General features: G+C 38.7%; 2 protein-coding genes across 11 annotated transcripts in view; both read left to right on the top strand.

The window, feature by feature from the left end:
* The window catches only part of espn (espin), a 189,863-nt gene that overhangs the window by 94,465 nt on the left and 69,612 nt on the right, over nt 1-25,786 (top strand). For 2 of the 10 annotated variants that reach the window (XM_077224561.1, XM_077224560.1), the window contains exons 10-15: nt 2,242-2,298; nt 6,458-6,603; nt 12,321-12,668; nt 21,916-21,996; nt 23,344-23,363; nt 23,533-25,110. In XM_077224561.1, coding sequence (XP_077080676.1) covers nt 2,242-2,298; nt 6,458-6,603; nt 12,321-12,668; nt 21,916-21,996; nt 23,344-23,363; nt 23,533-23,680 — 800 coding nt within the window. In that variant the 3' untranslated portion in view covers nt 23,681-25,110. Of the gene's footprint in view, nt 1-2,241; nt 2,299-6,457; nt 6,604-12,320; nt 12,669-21,915; nt 22,012-23,343; nt 23,364-23,532; nt 25,111-25,786 lie in introns of those variants that run through there. The other 8 variants (XM_077224564.1, XM_077224563.1, XM_077224569.1 and 5 more) reach the window with 5 other exon arrangements.
* LOC143733034 (espin-like protein) lies at nt 14,498-18,344 on the top strand. The gene has a single exon (XM_077224579.1). The coding sequence runs from the start codon at nt 16,332-16,334 to the stop codon at nt 18,267-18,269; it is 1,938 nt and encodes a 645-aa protein (XP_077080694.1). The 5' UTR covers nt 14,498-16,331; the 3' UTR covers nt 18,270-18,344.

Genomic DNA, 25,786 nt, shown 5'->3' with positions numbered 1-25,786 from the left:
GATGTAAAATATATACATAAATATTGCAGTTTATTGGTTTCTTCTGTCAATGTCCAAATCCTTTACTTGAGAATGGCGAGTGGCAAGAATTGCTTAGATTCCCAAATACCTGCAGTACTCCGACTCTGTGCCACAAGGAAAAGTGCGTAGAACCTGACCTGGCGATAAGCACTTTTTCACGTCAAAGACCGTTTTTAAAAATATGAATGTTGACGTGGATTTTAGCAAACACACGCTCTAAGATCAAATCTGTGCGTACACTTATTTTATAAATGGGCCCCATGTGACTAAAATTACAAGTGGAAGCCAGGCATCTGTTGCATTTGTCATCAATGTTAGGGTATATTTCAGAGAACCAGACCTTGGAAAAATTATCTCTATGAAATATTATAAATAGTATGTATTCTCCAGTTTTCTCTTTATTACGCAAAGCCACTCTCAAGCTCTTTTAGTTTCAGTTACAATATAACCAACCGAAGCCAAACAATAAAATAATTGTATGTGGTCATCAATAGTATGTCACAGATGCTGTTGACAGATTGTAAATTATTTTTAACAGAGAATATTCCTTTAAAATGTTTAATATGAAATTTAACATGACTGGTATGAACACATAGGTGTCAAACTTCAATTTATGATTTGTGTTTGCTTGGATCTTCAGCCTTAGGTGAGTGTGCAATCAATTTATCATCCAATTTAAAATATTCATGCTGTTTAGTCTGCAATCCTAAACCGTTTATTTAAACCAGTTGTTGTGGATATCAGTAGACATGTCCATGTTCAGTCAAACTCTCGATATCACCAAGTGCTCTCCAAGAGCACAAGATTGAAGACTTAAAAACGGCCACAGGGTAAATCTTACAAAGTTCTAGCCTGTTAACATGAGATCTGGCGGCCTGCTCATTCCAAAGTCTATTTACGAATTAATGCGCATGGGCTATTGTTACTTTGAAATCGGGTTTAGTGTTCTACCATTTACTTAATTGTTCTTCCTTCAAGGGATACTTGACATGTCTTCAGGGCAGGACAATATCCATGATGTGTTGTACAATTCAGTGTTATGTCAGGGAAATGTAACACTTTATACAGACTCACTGACAATTGATTTACACCGTCCATTTGCATCTATGGTGGCCTGTGAAAGAGAAAACAAAAGCAGTGAATACGCAGACAGAAAGCACAACACTATCTGGCTGGACATCTGATTTCCTTCTTTTGTTGCAAAGAATTGGTGTTTTAAGGTACTCAAGCATGAAATAATAATTCTCTAATTCTTCCGTCATATTTATGACAGCTATGCAAGATGATAAATACAGTTCTAGTTAGTACTGTATGCTAAGCCAAGTATCACTATTTTTATTGATTATACATTTAAACAAACTCATAACCATGTGTATTAAATGTTAAGTGTGTGACTTGTCCTGCACAGTTTTGATAAATTCGTATGACTGGATGAGGAGGTGCAATTTTCACCTGCCAGATAATAAAATGGGTAAAAATGGCTTGGACAAGTAAGCAAACATCCTGCCTACTTGCTACTATAGCAACCACCCAGGGCACCCTTGCAACCTCCTTTAGCAATTCCATGGTAGTCAGTCAGATGACCATAGAAACCCCCTAGCAATGCTCTAGCAACCACACAAAACACCCGAGCAGCCACCAGAGTACCCTAGCAACCTTCTACGAATACTAAAAGACCTCAGAACACCTTTGCAACTGCATAGCAAATACATAGCAACCAATCCATCTGCCTGAGGGTAAGTTTTGTATGAGCAAGCACTTTATACAAAAATCCAGTGTTTACAGTAATTGCCCTGTTCCATTTGACTGGTTTAGAAATTTAATAAATGTTTTCAATCAAATATTTTCAGAGCATATGTAGATCATAATGAACACAATTAATTGATTCGTTTTTTTCTTTGCCATTTGAATTGATTTAAAAATGAAAAAGGTACTTGTATTTAGTGAAGAGGCAAACAGGTTATTAAAACAATATTGTGTTTCATAGCGTTTCATTTTTTGTTTCTTTGTTTCTTTGTTTGTTTGTTTCATCTCCTCCATGTCCTTACTGTATTTGTCATCCCATCATCCTCTGTCTGCCTTCACCACACCTGTCTTACTGAACACCTGTCTGCTGGGATCTGTCTCTCTTTCTCTCTGGCTGTCTGCTTTGCATGGACACTTTGCTGTGCCTTCTGGCTTTCCATATTATTCTCTTCTTATGATGCAATCGCTCTAAAGAAGTAGATCTATCTCCCTCTGTCAACCCTGCTCCAGAAACACTCCGTCAGAGGAAGAGTAAGTATTTTCCCCCAAACCTCATTGTGTGTGTGTGTGTGTGTGTGTGTGTGTGTGTGTGTGTGTGTGTGTGTGTGTGTGTGTGTGTGTGTGTGTGTGTGTGTGTGTGTGTGTGTGTGTGTGTGTGGGCATTTATATGTTTCATTCTTTACATTAATTCTTCTAATTTCCCTTCATTGAAAGCATGAAGTGTGTTGTATTTTTGGCTACTGGACCACAAGCTGAAGTAATCATTTTCATTTTCAATGAACAATCATTTTTTATATTATCATGAATATTCTAGTCACTTCAGATAGCCAAAGAAACCACAGCACCCAGAGTGAGTTTTTCTGTGATTCCAGTCTCGATCAGCCCACAGGCTTCCCATATGCTGTGGGGACTCTGGCACATCAGCTGTGATTGTTAATACAGCTTAGCTATATTGATTGGTGAAATTGTGCTGTGGGTGAGGTTGTTTTGTGGCTCAAAACACTAAAAAATTAAAAAAGTCAACATGAAATGGCATTCACAACCCATTTCACTGATGTATTTCTGAGTGAAACAGGATAGTCAATGATAAATTGTTATAAAAGTTGGCTGGTCTTACTAGAATGAAGCCAGGTGGTTGGTTGACAACCAAGAGGTCTTGATGACATCAGCAGATAAGTAAAGTTATTTCAGACACAGAGCATGTTGTTATATTTTGATGAAAGATTATGAAATGCACTGATTAATTACAGTATGTACAATAAAACCATAGGAACTTTTGTTTTCATGTTGACTTATCCTCTTAAAAATCGATTCTGGAATAAAAATCATTTACAATTTTGATTAATGTATTGAATTTACAAACTATTAATCTATTAAAGTGCTGTCATTTGACACTGGTCTGCAGAGTCATACTGTAGTGAATGAGTATAAAGGTGTGCAAACAGTGGGCGGCCTTATTGACTCTGCCCTCCCGTCAACGCAACACCTTCAACCTACGTCACATCATTCCTCACTTTGCACAGCTAATGTTAACATCTTGATCCTCTTTTTTCTGCTCGTATTCAGGCTCAAGTTCTTCTGTTTGCCTTTGTTTAAGTTATTAACGTGATATTTAGTTACAGTTCATAAATGAAGATTTGTCAAGGTTGAAGGTAACGTATAGTGTGTTTTTACTGAGATATATGATAATTTATTTAATAGCTAATGCTGGGCAAAATAGCTGAAATATAAATTTTATTTTGATATGTTGATGAATATTTATTACATTTTTTTTACTCTGAAATGACTAAAAGGGTGACGTTTTGTTCAATCAGAAGAACTTTTATTTCATCCAAACAGACAGTGTTAACAAAACTAAAGAATCATGTTTTCCATACTTGAATAAAGTGAACAAAGGGAGGAGTCACATATAGTCATTTTCATTTATATGCATGAGTAAATCAGTTCATACAGTGGTAATTAATATAAATTTTTACCTATACATGTTGACATTTTAAGTGATGTCCCAAATGCAGAAGTAAAATTTTAGTTAAATTGATTTGTTGAATATGTTCAATGGTGGTTCTCAACTAGTTTCTTCAGAACCCAGATTTTAAATTTTACATCATTTGGCTAGCCAACACAGTTGCAAAACTGTGTATTTGTAATCTGGCCCACATTTTCTTTTGTCGTTTTGGTATTTTTTGTGAGAATTAGGGCATGATATATTTGTTCCAAAATAGTATTTAATTTTTTGTGGTAAATTTTTTTTTGTTCAGTTAGAGAACAGACACTATAATTAAAAACTGAACGCCAACGAGAGTCGCAGCACTGATCAGCAGCAAGAGTCAGATTTATTTTATCACCAGACGAGAGTTGAGGCGAGTTGAATGTGAGCTGACTGACAAGACGATGGCAAAAGATTTGGTTTCAAAGCGAAATGTTAAAGCGCCTATTTGGGAATATTATGGATTTAAACCCAATCCTAATAGGGAACCTGCAAACAACTTCCATAGTAATAAATTTGAAATGCTCGCTTTGCTCCGTAAGCATAATGGTATGAAATTCCCAAAAATGCGAATAACTTTTGTATAAATTAGTCTATTGCAAGGAAATTGGTCTTAACAGAAAACATAGATATCAATTTTGCCATAGTCAGCTGAACTTAACTGAAACCTACTTTTTCAAACTCATCCTAGACCGTTGGTGCAATTTTCGCCAAGATCGAACTATATCATCTTCAGACACGGATTTCTTGTCGATAGACGAAACAGTTCTTGTATATCGCATCAACAAATTGATGGCATGATGCCAAAACTACTGAGGCTGTATCTCTGCAATACTTTGGCATATTGACACCAAACTTTGTATGTGTCATTATCACCTCTGACCACACCACATCAATTTGGTCACAGCGCCACCTATTGGTTGAAAGAGATAAACCATTAAATCATAATCCGCCATTTTCCGCCAAATGTTTAATTAATTGCTCATTGTTACACTTGGTCTGGTGCTCCCAGCCATGCTGTCATGACCTATCATCTTGTTTGCTGGTTTTGAAGGATTTTTTGGCACTTTAAGTTGATCAGGACGGAAGACCAAGTAGAGCAGTTTTAACCAGCTAAGACAGCTAAAGCACCATCTTAGGCTGGTTCAAGTTATATTTTCAAGTTATAAGTATATTTTTCAGTGGCCAATGATAATTTGTACAGTCATTTTAAGGTAATTTGTAGACATGGGTGGATTTATCGACATCTTATGAAAGAAAATCAACAGAAAGCATCTTTTTCAGGCGTGTTATTCACCGTTTATGTGTTGCTCAGCATGATGTGTGAGACTCTTTCCTGTTAATCCACTCAGCTGGTTGCTGAGCAAGAGTTGGAGAGTTAGAGCGAGAGGGTGGCTGATCAGAGAACAGAACTGTGAGTAAGGAGAAGGGTCAGTGAGAGTGAGGAGAGGACGTAGGGTCAGTGAGTGGACTTCAAATCCAGCTCCAATTTGGCAGGCGTCTCTTGTCAGAGTTGATTACAGCTGATCCGTTCAGACTTCCCCCAACTTTGATGAGCCACCGGCAGTAAGCAAACGCAGTGGGTTTTTTTCCTGGGGGAGGAGAGGCGAGGAGAGTTTGAATCAGGAGGGTTGTAGATCTGACTGGTTCCCTCGGTCTGAGAAGACTCATTCATAACCACAGCTATGACAAAACAATAGCACGTCTGTTACGAGGTATTCTGGAGATTTAAATCAAGAACACCAGGTGATGTACATTATTTGACTATTTATTTAATATTGTTCATTTATTTCAGTTTATATATGTAAAAGTTTAACAATTACATTGAGAGTTTTAGTAGTGCAGTGGTCTACAGTTATACTTTTTAAAAACATTTTTTTTATGTATTTTTTTTAATTTATTTTTACTTAATTTTGCTTTGTAGTTTTTTTTCTTGCAGAGTAGATTGGTGTTCTATTTATACATGTAGCTGTCATCGGTAATACGTGCTTTTCTGGTGGTTTAAACGTTATGGTTAAAAGTCTTTTTTCTCACTTTATTTCATTTCCATAATTAAAGAGGATAAAATCATGTTAACAGTAAAATTTGTAGATTGTTTAGAGATTGTTACTAGACACTATGTACAACAACCTTTTGTTTTCTTGCACTGCAATGTATTATGGCACTTAAACTTAAAGAGCAGAGGTCACATTTGGTCAAGTAGATTATATTATATAACAATCTTAAATTTAATAAGTTCTATATTTTCACACCACATAAAATCCGATTTGTCCTCATTTGCCAGCCACTATCCTATTGTTCTCTTTCAAATTCACCAAATTATGGTACTTAGAATTATGGTAATTGGAATTATTATTGTAATATATTTGTGAATTTTCATTCAGTATTTTCTACACAGCATTTGAATATGTCATGTACCTTTTAAATCATTTTGATGGTTGAAACTTCAACAAAGGCCTGAATGTGTTTTTTTTTTATGCTCTTTACTTTTGGTCCTTTCTTTTGTAAAACTTGATTTAGTGAGTGGATTATTTTAATTAGTACTGTTAAGTACTAGCACAGTTACTAAGTGCTTTAGACAATTGTTTAGATGTCTGGGGTTTTAAATGAAATATTTAGGGGAGAAGCTAGTCCGGTGTGTCTCTCTCTTTCTCTTCACGCATCCATTCATCCTGGCTCAGTTTCCCTCTGTCTTTATCTCAGGCAATAAATCCTTCAACATGATGTCCCCCACTGGAGATAATTCTGAGCTTCTGGCCGAAATTAAAGCTGGGAAGAGTCTGAAGCCGACACCTCACACTAAAGGCTACACGACCGTATTCTCTAACAGCGGCCCAGTAGGGAACAACGTAGGTCACGCTCCCTTTCTTTTTTAATTTTACTTTTTCCTTAATAAATTTAGTTCTTACCTATAAAGTGAAAACACTTCATTTCCTGAAGCCTGTCAAGAGCATTGTTATTACTGTAATGTTGTACTTTAAGTTTGTTTTGAGCTTATAAGTTTATAGTTTATATACTTATAAGTTTGTATTATGTATATTATTAATAGTGATTCTCAGAAATGAAAAGTATTTTATTTTATGATATGAGTTACAGCTGTTGTCTACTTCTAACCAGTGATCTCTCATTTGGGTGCCACTGCCATTTTTGGCTTGAGATGTGAAGTAATATTGTTTGCATTAGAAATACTGATGTTTATCGATAGATACAAAATCAGATATATCACATAGATAACAATGGACTGGATGGACATGGAGTTATATTTCTTTAAATACATGAGAAAAGAATAATGTATTGAAAACGAATAGAAAAAATGTCCAGTTATTACTATGGAGATAGATACATTAAAAATGCATCAGTATTCCCAAAATATAACTGCTAGGGCCACAAAAGTAGTGAAATTCAGAAAAAAATTACAGTTACTGTGTATAAAGTTGTAGTTTGGAGCATTATAAAAGTGCAGCTCAGCAATCGGGCCCCAAATCTATTGTCCAGGATAATTCAGCCAGTTCAGTGAGACGCTTGTGTAACTCAGTTATTGGTACTGTAACACAATAGCAAAATTTATCAAAGTTACATAATTGAGGAAATGACAGTTGGAGCGTTAGAATCCTTTCAGCTAACTTAATTTGCTGACCAGTAATTTCTTGACTAGAACAAGAGGTCTGACACATGTATGGTTGCTTATGTAAATGAATGTTTAAATTTTCCCAAAGTTTAATGTTGAGTAACAATTACAAGTATCGTAATTACAAGATGACTCTGTTGTTGTGTTGATGACATTTATTCTCCTCTAAATTTTCTATATTCTATATTATAGGCCTAATAAAGAGCACCAGGTTACATCACTTATAAACTGACATTAAGTTTAAATGTACTGGTTTTATTACATAACAATGGTAAATTTGGATAAGTCTGAGCTGTCAAAAAATTCTGAATTGCCAAACATTTCCAAGCCCGTAAGACCAACGGAGGTCTTACGGGCTTGGAACGACATGAGGGTGAGTCATTAATAACATAATTTACATTTTTGGATGAACTAACCCTTTAAGAACTCTGGTTCATTATAAGAAAAATAGTTCTTAAAAAGTAGAGCAGAGACTCTCAAGTTTCTTTCAAAAATCTGATTTTACATTGAACATAAAATAAAAAGAAAAGGTTTATTGTACAAAAATAAACAAAAAAGTCTATAAGATAAGTGACATTTATTAATATTAACAAGAACTATATTGACAGCCAATAATTCATCTCGCAAAACAATGGTTTGCACAGATCATGTTTAACCTCATGGCAAGTGAACCCGATTCTTTTTTGGAAGACAATTGTTCCCTATCAGTCGGTCAATCTCAGACCTCTCCGCGCGGATGACGACTTGGCGCCGCTGCCTCCTTCGGGTGTGCCAGCGGTGCCCGAGTCGGACCCAGAGATGATGGCCATGCTTTCCTGGGTAGCCAACAGGATCGGGTTTGAATGGAACCCTCCACCATGTCCCGAGCCCTTGAGGCTAGACGATTGGTATCTCTGGGTGGCGCGCATTGGTTCTCAGCAACCCACCCCAGTGCCTTTCTTCCCGGAGGTGCATGAGGAGTTTACGGCGACGTGGACGGCACCTTTTACTGCCAGAAACCATCTCGGTGGCTACTCCTCCCTCACCACCCTTGATGGCAGGGCAGCTAAGGGATACACAGGTATCCCACCAGTGGAGCGGACCAATGCAATGCAGCTGTTAGTGTCTGCCTTCCCAAGCCTGTAGGTACTCGTCGGACCTATCTGGCAAGGCTTACAAGGCCTGTGGGGATGTTGCCTCTGCCATGCACACCATGGCATTGCTACAGGTCCATTAGGCCAAGACACTGAAGGACCTGCACAACGGTGGTCATGATCCACAAGTTCTCTAAGAACTTCGTACCGCAACGGACCTCGCGCTTCATGCGACGAAGGTCACCACGCGGTCAGTGGGTCGTGTGATGTCCCCCTTGGTGGTCCAGGAACGCTATCTCTGGCTGTGTCTGGCCGACATGAGGGAGACCTATAAGCTCCCCCATGTCCTAGACCGGCCTCTTCGGCGACGCGGTCGAGAACTTCGCCCAGCAGTTCTCGGCTGTATACAAAGCAGACAGAGGCCATCAAACACATCCTACCGTGGCGGTCAGCTGCTGCCTCCACCCCACCGCCTGCAGCTCCTCAATCTGCTCGCCGGCGGGGCCGTCCTCCAGCGCCTGCCCCTGCTCCTGCGCAGCAGCAGCCTTCACCTAAACGCGCCGTGGAGCCAGTCGCAGGCACGCCGACCCAGAGATGGATTGGACTGTTCTCCAGGAGACGGTGACTGCACCGCTCCCTCCCCCGGAAGAGGGCCGGGTGGAAAATCTTCTGTTTCCTTTTATTTGAGTTCCGCCACTGGCCTCAAAACCAGCAGTACCCACATTTTCAATAAAAGAGCAGTTTTTTTCATCTCTGGGTCCGAAGAAGGCCTGGGGAGCAGTGGGAGGAGAGAATCCTCACCACTCTCATCGACCTCTTCTATCGCCAGTGGGCAGCAGTGTGCGGTTCGAGAACGCAACCAAGCCGCCTCCTGCACCTCCTGCCCCCTGGAACCAGGTAAGTGTTGCACAGCACACTCAGATCCCACTACAGGCTGCCTCCCAGAGAGAGCCTCCCGAGCCGCGTCCCTGTGTTCCACCTCGCTGCCTCACTCTGGGTACGCCTACGGTCCCTTTGGTCCCGCTTGTACGGTCTCTGCGAGCCTGGTTAGCTCTCCCCAGTCCGTCTCACTGGCTACATTGAGAGGAGTCGATGCCCATGTCTTGCACGTGGAGATCGCAGTCCTACTGGCGAAGGACGCGATAGAGCCAGTCCCTCCATTCAATATGAGGTCAGGGCACTACAGTCCCTATTTCATTGTACCCAAGAAAGGTGGTGGGTTACGACCGATCTTGGAGCTGTGAGTTTTGAATCGGAGTCTCCACAAACTATCGTTCAAAATGCTCACTCAGAAACGCATTTTCAGATGCATCTGTCCCCGAGATTGGTTTGCAGCGATCGACCTGAAGGACGCGTACTTTCATGTCTCGATTCATCCTCGACACAGGCCGTTTCTACGCTTTGCATTCGAGGTTTGAGCATATGAGTACAAAGTCCTGCCCTTCGGGTTGTCCCTGTTCCCCTGTGTCTTCACGAAAGTCACGGAGGGGGCCCTTGTTCCCATGAGAGAACAGGGCGTTTCGCATTCTCAACTATCTTGACGAATGGCTCCTACTAGCACACTCTTGAGATCAGCTATGCGAACACAGGGACCTCGTGCTCAGGCACCTCAGCCAGTTGGGTCTTCAGGTCAACTGGGAAAAGAGCAAACTTTCCCCCTTGCAGAGGATCTCTTTTCTCGGTATGGAGTTGGATTCGGTTGCACAGACAGCGTGCCTCACAGAGGAACGCGCTCAGTCGGTGCTGAACTGCGTGAACACGTTCAATGGCAGTACGGCGGTCCCACTGAAATTCTTTCAGAGGCTCCTGGGGCATATGGCAGCGGCAACAGCGGTCTCGAGATGGATGTAGCATCACGGCACTCACCGGGTGGCAATCACACCGGCGTGGCAACAGACCTTCAGCCCGTGGTCAGACCCCTCGTTCCTGCGGGCAGGAATCCCCTTGGAACAGGTGTCCAGGCATGCTGTGGCATTCACAGATGAAGACTTTGCTGCTGGTTTCACTGGCCTCTGTCAAGAGGGTAGGGGACCTGTAGGCATTTTCGGTCGACGAATCGTGCCTAGAGTTCGGGCCGGGTGACAACCACATAGTTCTGAGACCCCAGCCTGGCTTTGTGCCCAATGTTCCTACCACTCCCTTCAGGGACCAGGTAGTGAACCTGCAAGTGCTGTCCTTGTCCTGACCCAGTCCTGACTTTGCTCAGTCCCGTTCACGCCCTGCGTTTATACCTGAACCGAACTCAAAGTTTTAGGACCTCAGACCAGCTCTTTGTCTGTTACGAAGGCCAGCAGAAGGGAAAGGCTGTCTCCAAGCAGAGGATGGCCCACTGGATAGTGTATGTCATCGCCTTGGCACAAGGCACAAGCACAAGGCGTGCCCTGCCCGCTCAGGTTGCATGCTCATTCCAAGAGAGGCGTTGCATCCTCCTGGGCGCTGGCACGTGGCTCCTCACTAACAGATATCTGTAGAGCTGCGGGCTGGGCGACACCTAACACGTTCGCTAGATATTATAGCCTACGTGTAGAGCCGGTCTCCTCCCGTGTTTTCACCCTAAACGGGTAGAAGCACCGAGAGCTCCGTCTCTGTCAGCTTGCTGCACCCTACTGTGCACCCTTATTACTCCAGAATGAAAAACCTGTTGAGTCCTCCAACACCCTTGGCCCGGACATGGCAGAGCGTCTGGCGCCAGGCCTTTATCCGCTGAATCCTTGAGAACTGGGTCTAGGCTGGGTCCCATATGTGTGACCCTACGGAGATCCTATATTTTCTCCACGGCTGCTCCTATCGGAAGCCCGTGTCTTTCCCTTGGGCTAAGTCACCCAGTATTCATATGTAGTACAACCTTCGGGCTAGTACATATGTATTTTCCACATAACTTATTGAAGAAAGCGGCGGCTTTTGCACTTTAGTAGGGATTCCTATTAGTCGGCCACTATGTACAGCGAGAGTGACCGACTGATAGGGAACGTCTCGGTTACATATGGTAACCCTTGTTCCCTGAAGGAGGGAACGAAGACGTATGTCCCATCACCACATCTGCTCCTGCCCGCCAGGGCGGCCAGCTTATCAGGCTTGGCTCCTGCGAGACTGAGCAGCTGATGCAAATGATTGCACGCCAATGTGCATTGGCTTGTTTAGTTTCACTCGAAGTAGATTGGCCTCTCTAGCGAGATTCCTATTAGTCGGTCATGACATACGTCTCCGTTCCCTCCTTTAGGGAATGAGGGTTACCATATGTAACCGAGACGTTAACTGATCCTTAAGCCCGAGGCAAAACCAAGCCGACGATCGGCCGACAACTTTTTTTTGTGTTTCCTGCAAAGTTGGCTATGTCTGGGTTTTTTGGGCCAATTTGGTGAGAGAGAACTCTGATTGGCTGTTCAGCTTTTAGAATGCACCAGAATAATAGCAAAACAGCGAGCAAAGAAGTCAAGAAGGCTGTTCTAATTTTACGTCATCTTTCCTCAGTGTTCCTAAGCAATTTGTGTTACGGTTTGTGTACCTGCAGCCTGCAGCGTCGGTTTCCCTTTTTGAACAACGAATATAGACAAATAAATCTGCCGAAATTGACAGTTGTCTCATTTACACGCAGGCGCAGAAAGCGCATGCTAGTTGGCGGTCAGCTGTAGTTCTCTTGGTGTGTTCAAGTGCAGATTTTTTGCCCCAACTTGAGGCGACAACACAGTCGGGTTTCATCAGCGCTAGTTCTTTGGCGTCAGTTTTCTGTGTCCCTAATCTTAGATGTTACGAAAAAACCATTGAAGAGTCTTTAAGAGTGTCTTTTTATTATTCAATTCAGAAGTCACTATATCTATATTTTCTTCTGCAACATTCAATTCTGATTGATCATTTTGAATTCCAGGAGGAACGTCCATCATCGCCGCCACAGCCTCTGCCAAAACCCCAGTCCAACGACACCCCATCCGCGAAGCCAGAATCTCCACCGCCTGTTTGTCCACCCACGCCACCCACTCCCACCACCAGTGGTGGGTCACCCCAGAACCTGTCCGTTTCACAGAGCAGTGAGCAGCTTGCAGCCACCGTCAATGGAAATACTGCTGTTGGCCAGAGCAAATCTAGTGTGGTGGATGTTGAGAATCTGGTGCCCACACATGACGAGCAGGGCCGAGCCATCCCAGAGTGGAAGAGACAGGTGATGGTGAGGAAACTACAAGTGAAGATGCAGGAGGAGGAAGAGAACAAGAGAAAGGTGAGTGATGAATCAGTTGGGTGTTTTAAACATAAGCTGAGGCAGTGCATCTCTTATCCAGCTTAGATTTCAACATTTAGACACTTTAACCAAAGCTTTCAAACGCCAGCTTCATAACATACTTAAAGATCCCACAGAATCACAATTTGAGTTTTTCGGCTTTGACATGTGTTTAAGGTCATCTATATGCTAGTAGGCCTAGATTCCTAAGAGCTGACAAAACCTGCATGCAATCCCAACATCCCAAAAATATCGATCCAATATATTTCCTTTCTCATACATTAATCGATTACAAAGGAAGTAGCTGGTAGTTATTCATTTTAAAACTCTTTTGTCAATGTTTTTTTTAATGTTTTATCAACTAAAGGCTATTTGCTATTTTTTGAAAAGGGGATAAGCTACTCAATAGTGCCAGCCCCACTTCACATTTCAGTATGATATCCGTCAGCACAAGAGAAAAAACTGCATGTCAAGGCATTTCATGGGGTCCTTAAGGATGTTAAATAATCACTATGTTCGGAAATAGTATACTAATATACTACTGTTTTTGCAGTACATGAATATTGTGCACAGTATGCAATTTGTCTTTATACATAGAATGCACCTCACTTGACCTTTCATTTTAATTGTGATGAATGAAAGTAATATAAGGTGTGATTTCTTGACTTATTTAATTGGGCTTTCCAAAAGTTATGACATGTTAAGATAGTATATGATTTAAAAGACAAAGTAACCATGTTTATTTCCAAGATGATACTTGGTTGCCACTCACATGTAACATGATGAGGTCGTGTGACAACAATGTATCATGCTGGTGTTAATAGTATGCAGTATACAGTGCACTCTAAGTAACAAGCTAGTATTCACTTCTGAACATAGCCAATCTCACAGTTCATTTCTAATTGTTTTTAAATGTTTATATAGACTGCTGTTTATTAAAAAAAATTGCTAACAATTTAACATTTACAATCAATAATTGGAAATGGTTGCACTTTCTCAGCTTATGAGATCAACAGTATCCTCCTGTAGTTTTAGTAGTGTGAGATATAGTATCACCTCATTAGATTTTAAGAAGGCTTATGATTTAAAATGTAAATGATAACTTTGAAATTGAGATTTGAGCTACAGTTTCTACATGGAGGATAGCTAAGCAATGAGTCTCTGCATGGTGATTTTTGGATAACACTTTAGTTTAGGGTCCAATTCTCACTACTAACTAGCTGCTCATTAGCATGCATATTAGTAGGATTACTAGGATATTGGCTGTTTAGTAGTACTTATAAAGAACATATTAATGCTTTATTCTACATGACCATATTCTACATCCTTAATCCTACCCAATACATAAACATTACAACTACCTTACTAACTATTAATACGCAGTAGTTAGGAGTTTATTGAGGCAAAAGTTGTAGTTAATAGTTAGTTAATAGTGAGAATTCGACCCTAATCTAAAGTGTGACCGATTTTTGAGTATACACTCTTTTAGAAAACTAGATCCAACCATTTAGAAAAGACCTATTAATTTGAAACAAATTGTGGTCATTCACTTCTCAATTAGATGCTAATGAGAAACTGGCTAATGAGTTTATGATCTTTGGGTAACCATAGCAGTGTTGTGTGAATGAGCAAACATTTGTGCAGCTCTGAATTATTTCATAACTCCATTTACGGGTTAGCAGGAATTGTCAGAACATAAATCCTAGAAATATGTTGTTAATAGATGAAAGGATTGAGAATTAGTGTTGGGATGAGATATTAATTGGTGATTTAATCAATAATATTGTGTGGCTATTATATGTGTATATATTTTATCCAGGGAACATTGCTTTACATGACAGCATGCATCAGTCAGCTAGGCTAGATTACTTCTACTTTCCTTAGATGGTATTATCGAATCACTTTTACAGGCTACTTTGTTCCTACATATTTATTTGTTTAATTATTGTGAATACATCGATGTGTCCCTCTGGCATTTACTTGATTGCAAAGTCAAATAGCTGGCGGAAAAAACATATATGTAAGAGTTGGCTCTGATTTGAAAAAACTTAAAGTGTAAAGAGTTTTATATTACTGATCAGACATAGTTTTCAGCCTATGGCAAAGACAGACTTTAAAAATAATACTCAATCTTTAGTTTCGGTCTGGTTTCCATAGTGACTATCGTGCAGCGTGACATTTGGTTGGCTTTTCCTATACTTTGTGTTGAGTGATGCAGTGTTTAATTTGGGGCTGTTGTGACTATCCAAAGACAAGCCTAAGTGTGTTTGACATTTACTAAGGAAGTATTAGTTTAATGTGGCTTACTGGCGATCGTGCACGACAGCTCTAAGTTTTTACATGGGGATTCAGTGGTGTGATGCAAAGCCCCTTCACACTGCAACTGGTGCTTGGTCATCTTGCTCATTCTACTCATTAAGCTTTTATTTTTATCTTATACTTTCATACATCTTGTTAACGCTCAGAAAGCTTCTCAATATTTATTTATTTATTTTAGAATAGTGGAAATTGGTCAAGTTCCCTGGAAACACAAGATAAATATAATTTACAGATAAAGTAAGGAAACTTCTGGGTCATTTTCAAATTAATGTCTATATGGACAGCATCTAAGGCAGGCTGTGGAATTACCGGCATTAAATTTAGACTTGTATTCATCAACCTGAATGGGAAACATGTACTGTAAATACACTTAAAGTGTACAACACACGTACAACACTTATAATAATCTGAATACCCTTACAATGGAAGTCCAGCAGAAAAGTGGCCAGCAAGTCTTGAACATTACACATGTTATCATGAAACTGGTGCGATATAATTGCTTACCAAACCTGTCTGTACAAAGTAGTCTTTTAATTAATGTCATGACCAGCTAAAAATAAACCCAGTTTGATGGTATCCGCACAAGGATACCAGGAAGTGACATAACACATTTATCAGCTTAATGTGAAAACAAAAAAGTATTTACATGGAACTGAGTTATGCACACTCCATCCACAAAGATTAGGTTGGTAACTCATAACTTTGGGCCTTGAAAAGTAGTCCCACAGGGACTTTATGCACCTATAGGCAACTTTATGGCTCAAGGAATTCAAGTGCTTTTACAAAAATATGAGCTTTTAAATCCACTGGCCCACTTACGTACCAGATTTCCATAGTATGCGTTTTATAGTTCCTGTTTTTTTGTTTCTTCTTCTTTTTTTACATACTGAATTGCATTTAAATTATTGTATTCAATATTCAGTATTAAATAGCATGTCACTGATTGTATCCATAGACAATAATTTGAAAGTAACCCAGATTATTCATTTAATATAATTATAGATTCTAACCAAAACCCTATACAATACATTTTAAGACAAATAAGCTGTTTTTGCGGGGTTTTTTGCCTGAATATTCTTGTGCAAGTCAACTCAGTGAAAACAAGGCAGTATCATCGCACCACTAAATTCATGTAAATTTTGAAACGTTTGGGGTGAAGAGACTTTAAAAGCGTGTATGTAACGCAGCGGATCTACAAGCTGAAGGGCACCCCCGCCTCTGTTTTGTTCCTTTCTATACCCTCCTATGAACCTTCTTTAGTTTGCTGGCAGTGGATACTATCAAGCCCAAGACTGGCATTATTCTCATGTGCACAATGCTATTCTGGGTCCATTTGGAGAACTAATGACAGAGGACGACCTTATCCGCATTGAGAAGCAGATTGAGAACCTCCAGGTCATGCACAAAGTGACTGAGGTGGAGAAAGATCTGGAACAGCTGGAGCAAGAGTTGAAGCAACTTTTGCCTGTGTCTGCAGCTTTGAACCAAGACCACTTCTCTGTCAACCCCAAACAGGTTCATGGGCAAGCAGAAGACTTACCTGCCTGGTGCAGCAAGATCTCAACGCTGCTCAAAAGCATGGCCATTTTGCTTGCCACTTTGGGTGGAAAGGAGATCGATATTCTGGAAATGATCACTCAAGGATATACGTATGAAGGTCTGAAGAGTGGTCAGACAGGGATCTCAGATACAGTGGCCTCTGTAAACATTAGTCGATCGCAATCATTCTCCACTCGAGAGGAGGTGGAGAAGGAGATTAAGCAGTGTGGTGTGTCTGTGAAGAACCTGAAAGCCAATTATGAAGTTCATAGCCAGTCAAAGAATGAGGATGACAAAATGAACCGCGTATACAAACGTAAAAGGTCCTTACCGGCAGTTAGTGAATGTAGCTACCCATCAGAGCCCATCTTGGAGGATGAGCTACTTTTCTCTCTCAGTGAGAGCAACTCACAAATTGGAGATGGGTCACCAATAGAGCAAGATCCAAATTTACCATTGGTGAATGAGGAACCTTTAACACAGTCCCACGCAACTTTGATGTACACTGGGTCTGAAAGAACAGGACCATCTGACTCAGAACACCATGACCACCCTGACATCTCTACGAATCCACTAACCTCAGAACAGCTCACCCGCAGTCTAGAGGTGCAAACGGACCTGAGCTACGTCCAGGAGTGCATCGAGATGCGAAAGGAGAGGATTGTGTTTCTGTTCCTGGAACACTGGAGAAAGTACACAATGACTGAATCCTTCAAGTGCTCAGGAAGAGGGAAGACTCTAAGTGTTGAAGAGAATGACTGTCATTCCCTATATTATCAGAACCTAGCTAAGCCAGATGGTACCATGCAAACGGAGGATGACCAACTTCTGTATTTCATGAAACAGAGACAGGTTGTGGGAAATCTTCTTGGCCACTGGAGGACCATTATGAGCCAGGTGCCCACGCGACAAATCCGGAGACTCAGTCGAGCTCAGATGATCTACTGGCCTGAGCACTTCCTTCCCCACATCAACGGGTCACCTGTTCAATATGAGAGTCTAACCCTTGACCTTTTCATGCTTGGCTACTTCCAGCTTCTCGAGATGAACATGTCCCGCACTGAGCGGAAGTTCCGCCACTTGCTTTGCTATGAAATGTTTGACAGACTTGGCAGTCACCCATGGGAAGTGATCCGCCAGTTCCACCGAGAGGTAATGGAGAGTATTGAGAAAGGGAAACGTGATTGGTCAGATGGATTTGAAGATATCAAGGTGAAGTATTTTGGTGACTCTGTTGAGGGTGGTGGGCTGCTGGAAGCTGCTGAGCTCATTCTCCCTCCAGAGGTTCTGCAGGCATCCGTAGGCATATCACAAAGGGCTCCAGATGCAAGTCTCTCAGGTGTTTCACCACCAGACGTCCCCTTTGAACACCCAGGACCAACTTCAGATGACTGTGCTGTGGCCACCCAACAGGGCTCTTCTGAAGATTCAGCAGAGAACATTAAAAATCATACAGCAATACAGAAGAGTCGTACTGAAGTTCTACCACCCATTGCAGCACAACATGCACCACAGTCCGAAAACACAGTAACGCAAGCAACCATAACAGTTGAAAGCCCCCAGACGGAAGCCCCACTCACTGGGAACAAACAGGGCCCAGCAAATACCAAAGAGGAGCCCAATGAGGACTCCATCAAGCTTATTTATGAACTTAAAGAGTTTAGCAATGAGGAAATTATTAGATATATTGATCGAAGCTTCGCCTTCTGGAAAGAGAAGGAAGCTGAGATGTTTGACATATGACTTATCAGGTCAAATTATTTGAAGGATGAAACACAATTATAAGGAGACAGAATAATTGCTTGTGTTAAGCATCAGCAAACAGTTCGTTCAGAAAGGCAGTTTAGTTCTAAAAAATGTTGAGGTCTTGATTGTTAAAAGAAACAATCAAATGTTGAGCTTAACTGAATTAAAACAGCAACCTGTCCTGTCATTAGACTTCTTACAGCCAACTGTAAGCTGGGGTGTAAAAACTCAATATTTACGTTTTGGAAACTGCTGTCATGCCGATAAAACAATAAATACATAGAAATATCATAGCACCTCATCTCACTGGGTGAAGTGAAGGAAAGATCACAGTCTTTTTTAGCGGAATATCAACTTTTCAGTGAGTATGTATATATATATATTTTTATATACATATATATATAAAATAATCACCTCACACTTTGAAGCACAAAATAAATTTTCTTGAAATTAAAGTGTAAGATTATTCTGACCATTTTTTAAACATCATTTTGCTTATTGATTGAAGCCTTTCTGATTCATTCATTAAAAGCCATTTGAATTTTGTAACTTTGAACTATTGTTTGGTATTTGTATGACTTACAATTGAGTGTATCAGAAGCTATCACATAAGCCCATTGACATAATTACTGTTGCAATATGTTTTACATCATCTGTTTTCAATGGTTTATTTTGCATGTTGCATAATTATTTGGAAAATATCAGAATCGTTTTTTTAGGATATGAGTGAATGTGTTCCCTCTTTCTTAGTGTTCTTTTGAGGTAAGAATACAGCTCTTAGTCTCTGAACATAATCAATGTTTTTATTTACTCAACCATGATGTGTTTGTTTATGAGCATTCTTGACCTTTTTATCTTTCAGTGTTATTGTCTTTTGTTAGCAGTTGTGTTTGGCAATGTTGTTTTTGAGAGGTTTTAAAAAGCAGATGGATTTCTACCTAACTCCAAATGTATTTATTGCCATTGATATTCATACATTTTTTTGTTTTGTTTGTTTTTTACACCTAAAACTGAGGTTTAAATTATTCAACTGTTACAGGATTTGTTCCATCTAGCCATGTTTGAAGTGTTGGTTTGATGGTTTGCTCATTTTTTGAGATATTTACACAAAATAAATAAATCTAAAGTACATCATTTGGTACATAAGTCGAGATCATTTCATTTGTGATTTCCTGTTATAACATTACTAAAATGATGGAACACCTTTTTAAGAACATATATTTTACTTATTGACTTAAATTTACCATTTAATTTGCTTTAGTTTGCTTAGTACAGTTATTTATTGCCCTAACTCTTGTTAGGTTCCATGGACTTACTTAGCTAAAGAGTTAAATAAGAATTAGAGAGTTAACTATGGCATCATGGCTATTTTTGGAGTCAATCTCAAGCTGTGTTCTTGAGGGCATTTAGCAGCCATTTTCTTAAGAAGGCAGGACTGTAGGAAGTGTGTGTCAACAACAGCAGTATTGAAAGTATGTCAATTTTTTCAAAGTAAATAATACGTCGTAAATATGCACCATGTTAAAACCATGCTGTATATTTTAAGTCAAAAGTAAAAATATATATATTTCTGATTATAATTTAATTGCACAGAGTTTCAGGTCATGTTTCCCCCAGTGTCAAAAGTAATATTTTGATTAAAGGCAAGTAAGCCTTTTTTATACCCTAATGCTGATTCTAAAAAAAAATCTAAAACATCTAGACACATACCATAATGACAGTTTTGGGGTAAACTAATGAAAATAATGTAGATGCATAATGGTACAAAAATATACTGTATTTCTTTATGCAAAATATAATTTCTTTTGATTTCAGGTAAAATATGACATTTTCATGAGACCAAAATATTTCTCTGTACGAATACATTTATCTCTCTGTTGGAGTAGCCCTATCTCTGAAAGTATCGTTAGTAAATAAAGTTTTTTTAATTGTTTTTTGTTTTGTTTTGTTTTTTTACTTATCTTTCAACTACAAACTTTCAACAGTAACAGTGTTCTCTACAGCAATGGATTTCCTTTTCCTTCTATAGATTCAGTATAGCCTTTTTCTTGAAGAGGTTAAATAATATATTTTTTTTATGTCATTTAATGTCTTTAAAATTTTCCAAATTATTAGGCAAAATCGAAAGGCTACCCAACATTTAAAAGAAAAGCAATGCTATATTATTAATGGAAGTAAAGATGAAAGAACAGCTATTTTCATAGTTGCACCCTCTAAATTTTTGCATCTATCAAAGCATTTTTTCTTTGGCATTTTTAGTATTTTTTTCTTCTTTTTTTTTTTCTTTCCATATAATTCCCAGGGGAATAATGAAATATTAATACATGGATAAGTTTACTCTGGCTGTTACCAGTAGCATTTCATGGTAACATTTGAGGTAATCAATCTGTTTGGAGGGGAAATGAGAAGCTGAAGATGGCCACCCCCTCTGCTGGGATATAGTTACCATCTGAATGGAGGAAGAAGATCCCTTTCCAGCATGTGCACATACTACCTGTCTGAGTGAAAGAAAGAAAAACTTTATTGGGGAGTGTATACAGAAAAGGGTGGGGGGAGTGTGTTAAAGGGTTTTGGTGGCATATTCTGTATGAAAACCATGGAATGTGTTTAAATAGTATGATGTGGTTGCACTGGAACACCTGAGTTCACCTCAAGTTTAGACTGGTTGTATAGTATGAGTTGCTTTTGCTTTACAGCCTGAACATATGGCATTGCCTGATAGAAACATTCAGGATCTCTTTTTCACATGTAGGCCGATAAAACATATATATTCTGTTTAATTATACACTGATAGGATTTTTTTATTTTATTTTTATTTATATTTATTTTTAGATTTATGTATTGTACTTCACATTATAAAATGTAGTTCTTGAGCTTATAGTGCAGTGGTTCCCAAACCTGTCCTGGCGACCCACCAACACTGCACGTTTTCTCTGTCTCCCTAATCAAACACACCTGATTCAACTCATCAGCTCATTAACCCATGTGAATCACTAGGACCATACTCTTTTGAAAGGGTCCCACCCCAGTGACAGCTTTTGTTCCTTTTATTCACAGAGTGTACCTGTCATGAACTGCTCTAACACACACGGATTGAAGATCCAAACGCAGCCATTTATTAAGGGTAATCCACAATCGAAATGACAGGCATGGATCAAAACCACAGGGAAGATATAATCAAAACAATAGCAGCATCCAAGATACAGGAAAATCCAGGGAACCAGACTCATCATAAAACTGGATACCCGAGACCATGTATGCAAAGAAATACAGTGTGACACTAACAAGGCTTCACAAAGATTAATTGCAAAATACAGGGCTTATATAGGCAGAGTTTAACAAGGTAATGAGACACAGCTGAATGTAATCACAACATAATGAGTCCAGGCAATGAGTGATGGGAAATGAAGTTCATGATCTGATAGTATTGGACTAGGGAGGAGTGCCCTCTGGTGGGTATCATGTGCACTCCAGCTGGCAGATTTGACAGTACCTGCACTCCAATGCTTTGTGATTTTTTTTTGAGGTCACTGTAGTGACATCAAAAATGATCTTGAAGTTGTCTACATGAAATGCTATTAACCTAAAAAACCTTTGCTGATCTCATCCTCAGCTATGTGTCTTTCTTTCCTGTTTATGATAGACTGACGAAGAGGCGGCCCGTCTGGCTTCCTTGCCTGCCTGGAGGAGAGATATTATGAAGAAAAAGATGGATGAAGAAAAGTAAGTTAAAGCCAGGGTTCTTGCTTTTGGCTTTCTCTTTCCTTTTTTTTTTGTCTCCTGTGTTTTTCTGTTTACTGTTTGTAAACCTCATTCATCACATTAGTGTTTATTTCATTACTAATAACAATCATAACCCCTGGTGCTCTTCTGTCCTTTTTGACTGAAAATGTTTATGTTTTTTTGTATTATTATTAAAAAAAATTACATCATCGAAATGGTATAAAACTTGGTAAAGGTTTTGGCACTTGTTCTGTAAACACACACACACACACACACACACACAAATCATGGATAGGATTCGAAAAGGTTAAATGGTCCTGAAAAAAAATAGTCACACTTGTCCTCATCATGGTCAAAAATTACCGCATTGAAAAAAAAGAACAATAAAATTGACCGCATTGGAAATGAATGGGAGATGATTTTCATCTAGTGAAAACTTTTGGTACTGCGGCCAAACAAAATCTTACTGAAAGCTCATTTTTTTGAGATATCAAGTTCAACACAACTTGTTTAGATTTATGGCTTTGATTTTCTTGCAGTTTTAGAATAAAACGTGTTTTTGAAAATATAGATTTCATGTAGAAATTGAAAATTGTATTTTTGTGCATTTTTCATAACAATCAACGTACAATTCTGTAACTTTTTCTAAGTTCACTTTCTTTTCTTTTTTTACTTTTTTCACTTTAGCAATAATCTGCCAAGTGTCGTCTTTGAAAAGAGACTTAAGTCTGTGCTCTAAAGCATTCAAGATTTACGACAGTTTAAGTTGGAAATTAAATTTTCAGGTCAATGCTCAAAATGTGAATAAATGGATTATAACTACTGTGTAAATATAATGTTGTACTATAAAATCCCCTAAAAATACGAAATATTAAATAAAAAAAACATTATCAAACCAAAATATAGTTCATTCCTTTCATTGGAAAAAATAAAACGGTATTTTTGAGCGCCACGCGAAGAGCACCAGAGGATTACAGATAAATGGAACTTTTACCCATTTCTAATATCAATAAGTATTAGCTTTGTTTGTTTTTTCCTATTCCTTTTTCCTATCTTATTCCTATTCATTAAACCAAATGAATAAGACAGATAGTACTGCCTTTAAAAGATATGAAGTTTCTTCCATGCAAATCTGTGAATTTTCTGTCTTTTACTCTCAATATCTTTTGTGGATTATAATACCAAAGTGATAATAAGTAAGTAAAACTGTAAAGTGTTTTCTGTTGTAGAGTTTTTTTACTGTTGTAGTGACTTATGTACAAACATTTTAAAAAATACACACATATATATATATATATATATATATATACATGCATGTAATCCTCTCATTTCTTTTATTCACTCCTGGATGGACAGGGAACAGAAAAGGTAAGACTTTCGCTAGTGATAGTTGCAGTAGCCTACTAATAGTTGTAGAAGCAGTTTCTATTCAATCAATACTATGCTACATTTTGACTGAATTAATGTGCATTATATGTAATTTGATCTAAAACATGTTAATGTACCCTCCTTTACTTTTCTTTTCTCATCCCGGCAGAAAAGAGGAGGAAAAACGGCGAAAAGAGAAAGAGAATGAGGAGAAGTCGGAACAGGAGCGACTACGAACACTAGGCTATGATGAAACCAAGCTGGCGCCGTGGCAACGGCAGATCATTTTAAAGAAAGGCGACATAGCGAAACAGTAGTAAACGCACATTCATCACTCTTGCACAACTCTCTGCTGACACGGGTCAGAATCTGCCAGACCCTTTAGACACAAACCACGGCCGGGTCACCAGACCACCTTCTGCTTGCTCGACCACTTCATCATCACTTCTTCAGAGTCTTAATGTTATTTAGCCCTGAAGATGCTCCGTTAAAGAGTGAAAATGAATTAAACTAATGTTTTACTATGGTCAGGTCTTATGTATATGATTATTTAGCAGTCTTGAGAACTAAAAAGATCTGTAAATTATTTTTCAGAAAATATTTTTTAGCACTCCCCACCTGATACGTTAGCTTCACACTTCCAGCTTCACACATACTTGCTTTACGTCTCGTTTCAAATCTCTAGTAGTATTTTTATGTATAGATAGATTATATATGTCAAGGAAATCACATGTACTCTGCTTGAATGCTTTTTTAAATTTACTTCATGGTCATAATCTACGAAGTATGATAGTTCTGAACTGGTGTATTCTTGCATAAAATAAGTGATGCTTTGTGTTATGGTACATCTTTATTTCTTTATATTAAATAATTGTGCAATTTGGAAATATCAAGTATATATATTTTACCAGTAGTTTCTTTGGATGTTAGAACAATGGGTTCACTGTACATAATGCAACAGCAATATTTCACCAGAAGATGGTGTCAGAGATCACAATTGATATTTGGCGATAGCAAGTCTTCCCAGACAATGTTTATCAGATCTATCCATCAAACCAGCGCTAAAACCCATAAGAAGCCAATGTCTTAAATACTCTATTGCATCTTTAATTAAAAGTCATCTGTGCTGAGATTTACATAGGAAGTTTACATTGGGAGGGGAAATGATGTTGGTAGCTTAATACGTCATGAAATGACATTGTATTCAGCCATGCTGTGGTCTCCAAAAAATAAGCTTTTTTTTCTTTCTCTGCTTATTCTCTATTAACTAGTAACTAGACATCAGAAAAGTGCCGTATATGAATCTGTACGTGTGAGTGCATGTGTGAGAAAGTATATGTGCGTTCATACACATGCATATACATGTAATTTGTCTATCCTGTGTCATACACTGTGCGATGGTTAGAGTTGATGTATTTTAAGTCTTGTTGGTTTTTTTCCTGTACAACTGTAAGAACAAAACAAACAAAAAAACGCATGGCCCTCCTTGAGTTTGGGAACATTCTGCTTTTATCAGATGCCATAATTGATGCTGAAATCAAAGATATGATCGCCATTGCCATTCGAAGATTTCTATTCATAATTACTCCATACAGAAATTCTTATTAACTCCTACGGCCCTATAATATCCGTTACATGTTTGTTTGTTTTTTTCTCTCTGTTTTCAGCCTGACTTTCACAGGCAGACTATTGTAAACTTAAATTTTCCCAGTGGCAAAACAAGTAATGGAATAAAAATTGTAAATAATTTTTGCCTGTGAAATATTTAATATACATTACAAAAAACACATCCAATCCATATAAGCCTATAGTGACAATTCAGCTGCTCAGGCCTAAACTGTTACACAAGGAGCAGTCTTGAAATATCTATTCATTGACATTTCAAAGATGCTCTAGCTGATATAGGCTAATCTTTTTTAAAATGTATTCGTTTTTTTACAGAATGTTCATGAATACAATTTAAGTTACAGAACTGAATGTTACAAATAAATGCAAGCAAGAAATAACTTAACATTAATGTGATAGGAGGCTATAGGCAGTAGCCTACATAAACATTATAAATACAGCCTATACAGTATATAGTAGGCCTATGTATAATATCCTAAACCTCCCATATTTAAACCTGATTGCAGGATCTTAGAAGAATTCATCATTGTTGACTATAAATTGTAAATATTCATATCCAGTCCATCTGAAAAGGCATAGCAAGACAAGTGAACATTGATCAGACTTAACGACAGTATTCTACAGCCTAATGCTTATCAGAGGAATCCACATTAATGAAGGTTTACTTCATTTTTTATTGCATTAGAATTATTTTCATACTGGAGTTCATATAACCATACATGTCAGGGGTAAACATTTTACAGAAAAAAATTGTACCTATGTTTTTACATTTTGATATTGATTTTAAATATATTTTA

This window comes from Siphateles boraxobius, unplaced genomic scaffold (assembly GCF_051911475.1).
Source record: "Siphateles boraxobius isolate OS27281-9 unplaced genomic scaffold, OSU_SipBor_1 9, whole genome shotgun sequence".
Taxonomy (NCBI): domain Eukaryota; kingdom Metazoa; phylum Chordata; class Actinopteri; order Cypriniformes; family Leuciscidae; genus Siphateles; species Siphateles boraxobius.
This window is presented reverse-complemented; position numbering and strand designations above follow the sequence as displayed.

Bases quoted from the DNA above. Each gene is read 5' to 3' on its own strand.
- LOC143733034 (XM_077224579.1), top strand. From the start codon at position 16,332: ATGACAGAGGACGACCTTATCCGCATTGAGAAGCAGATTGAGAACCTC.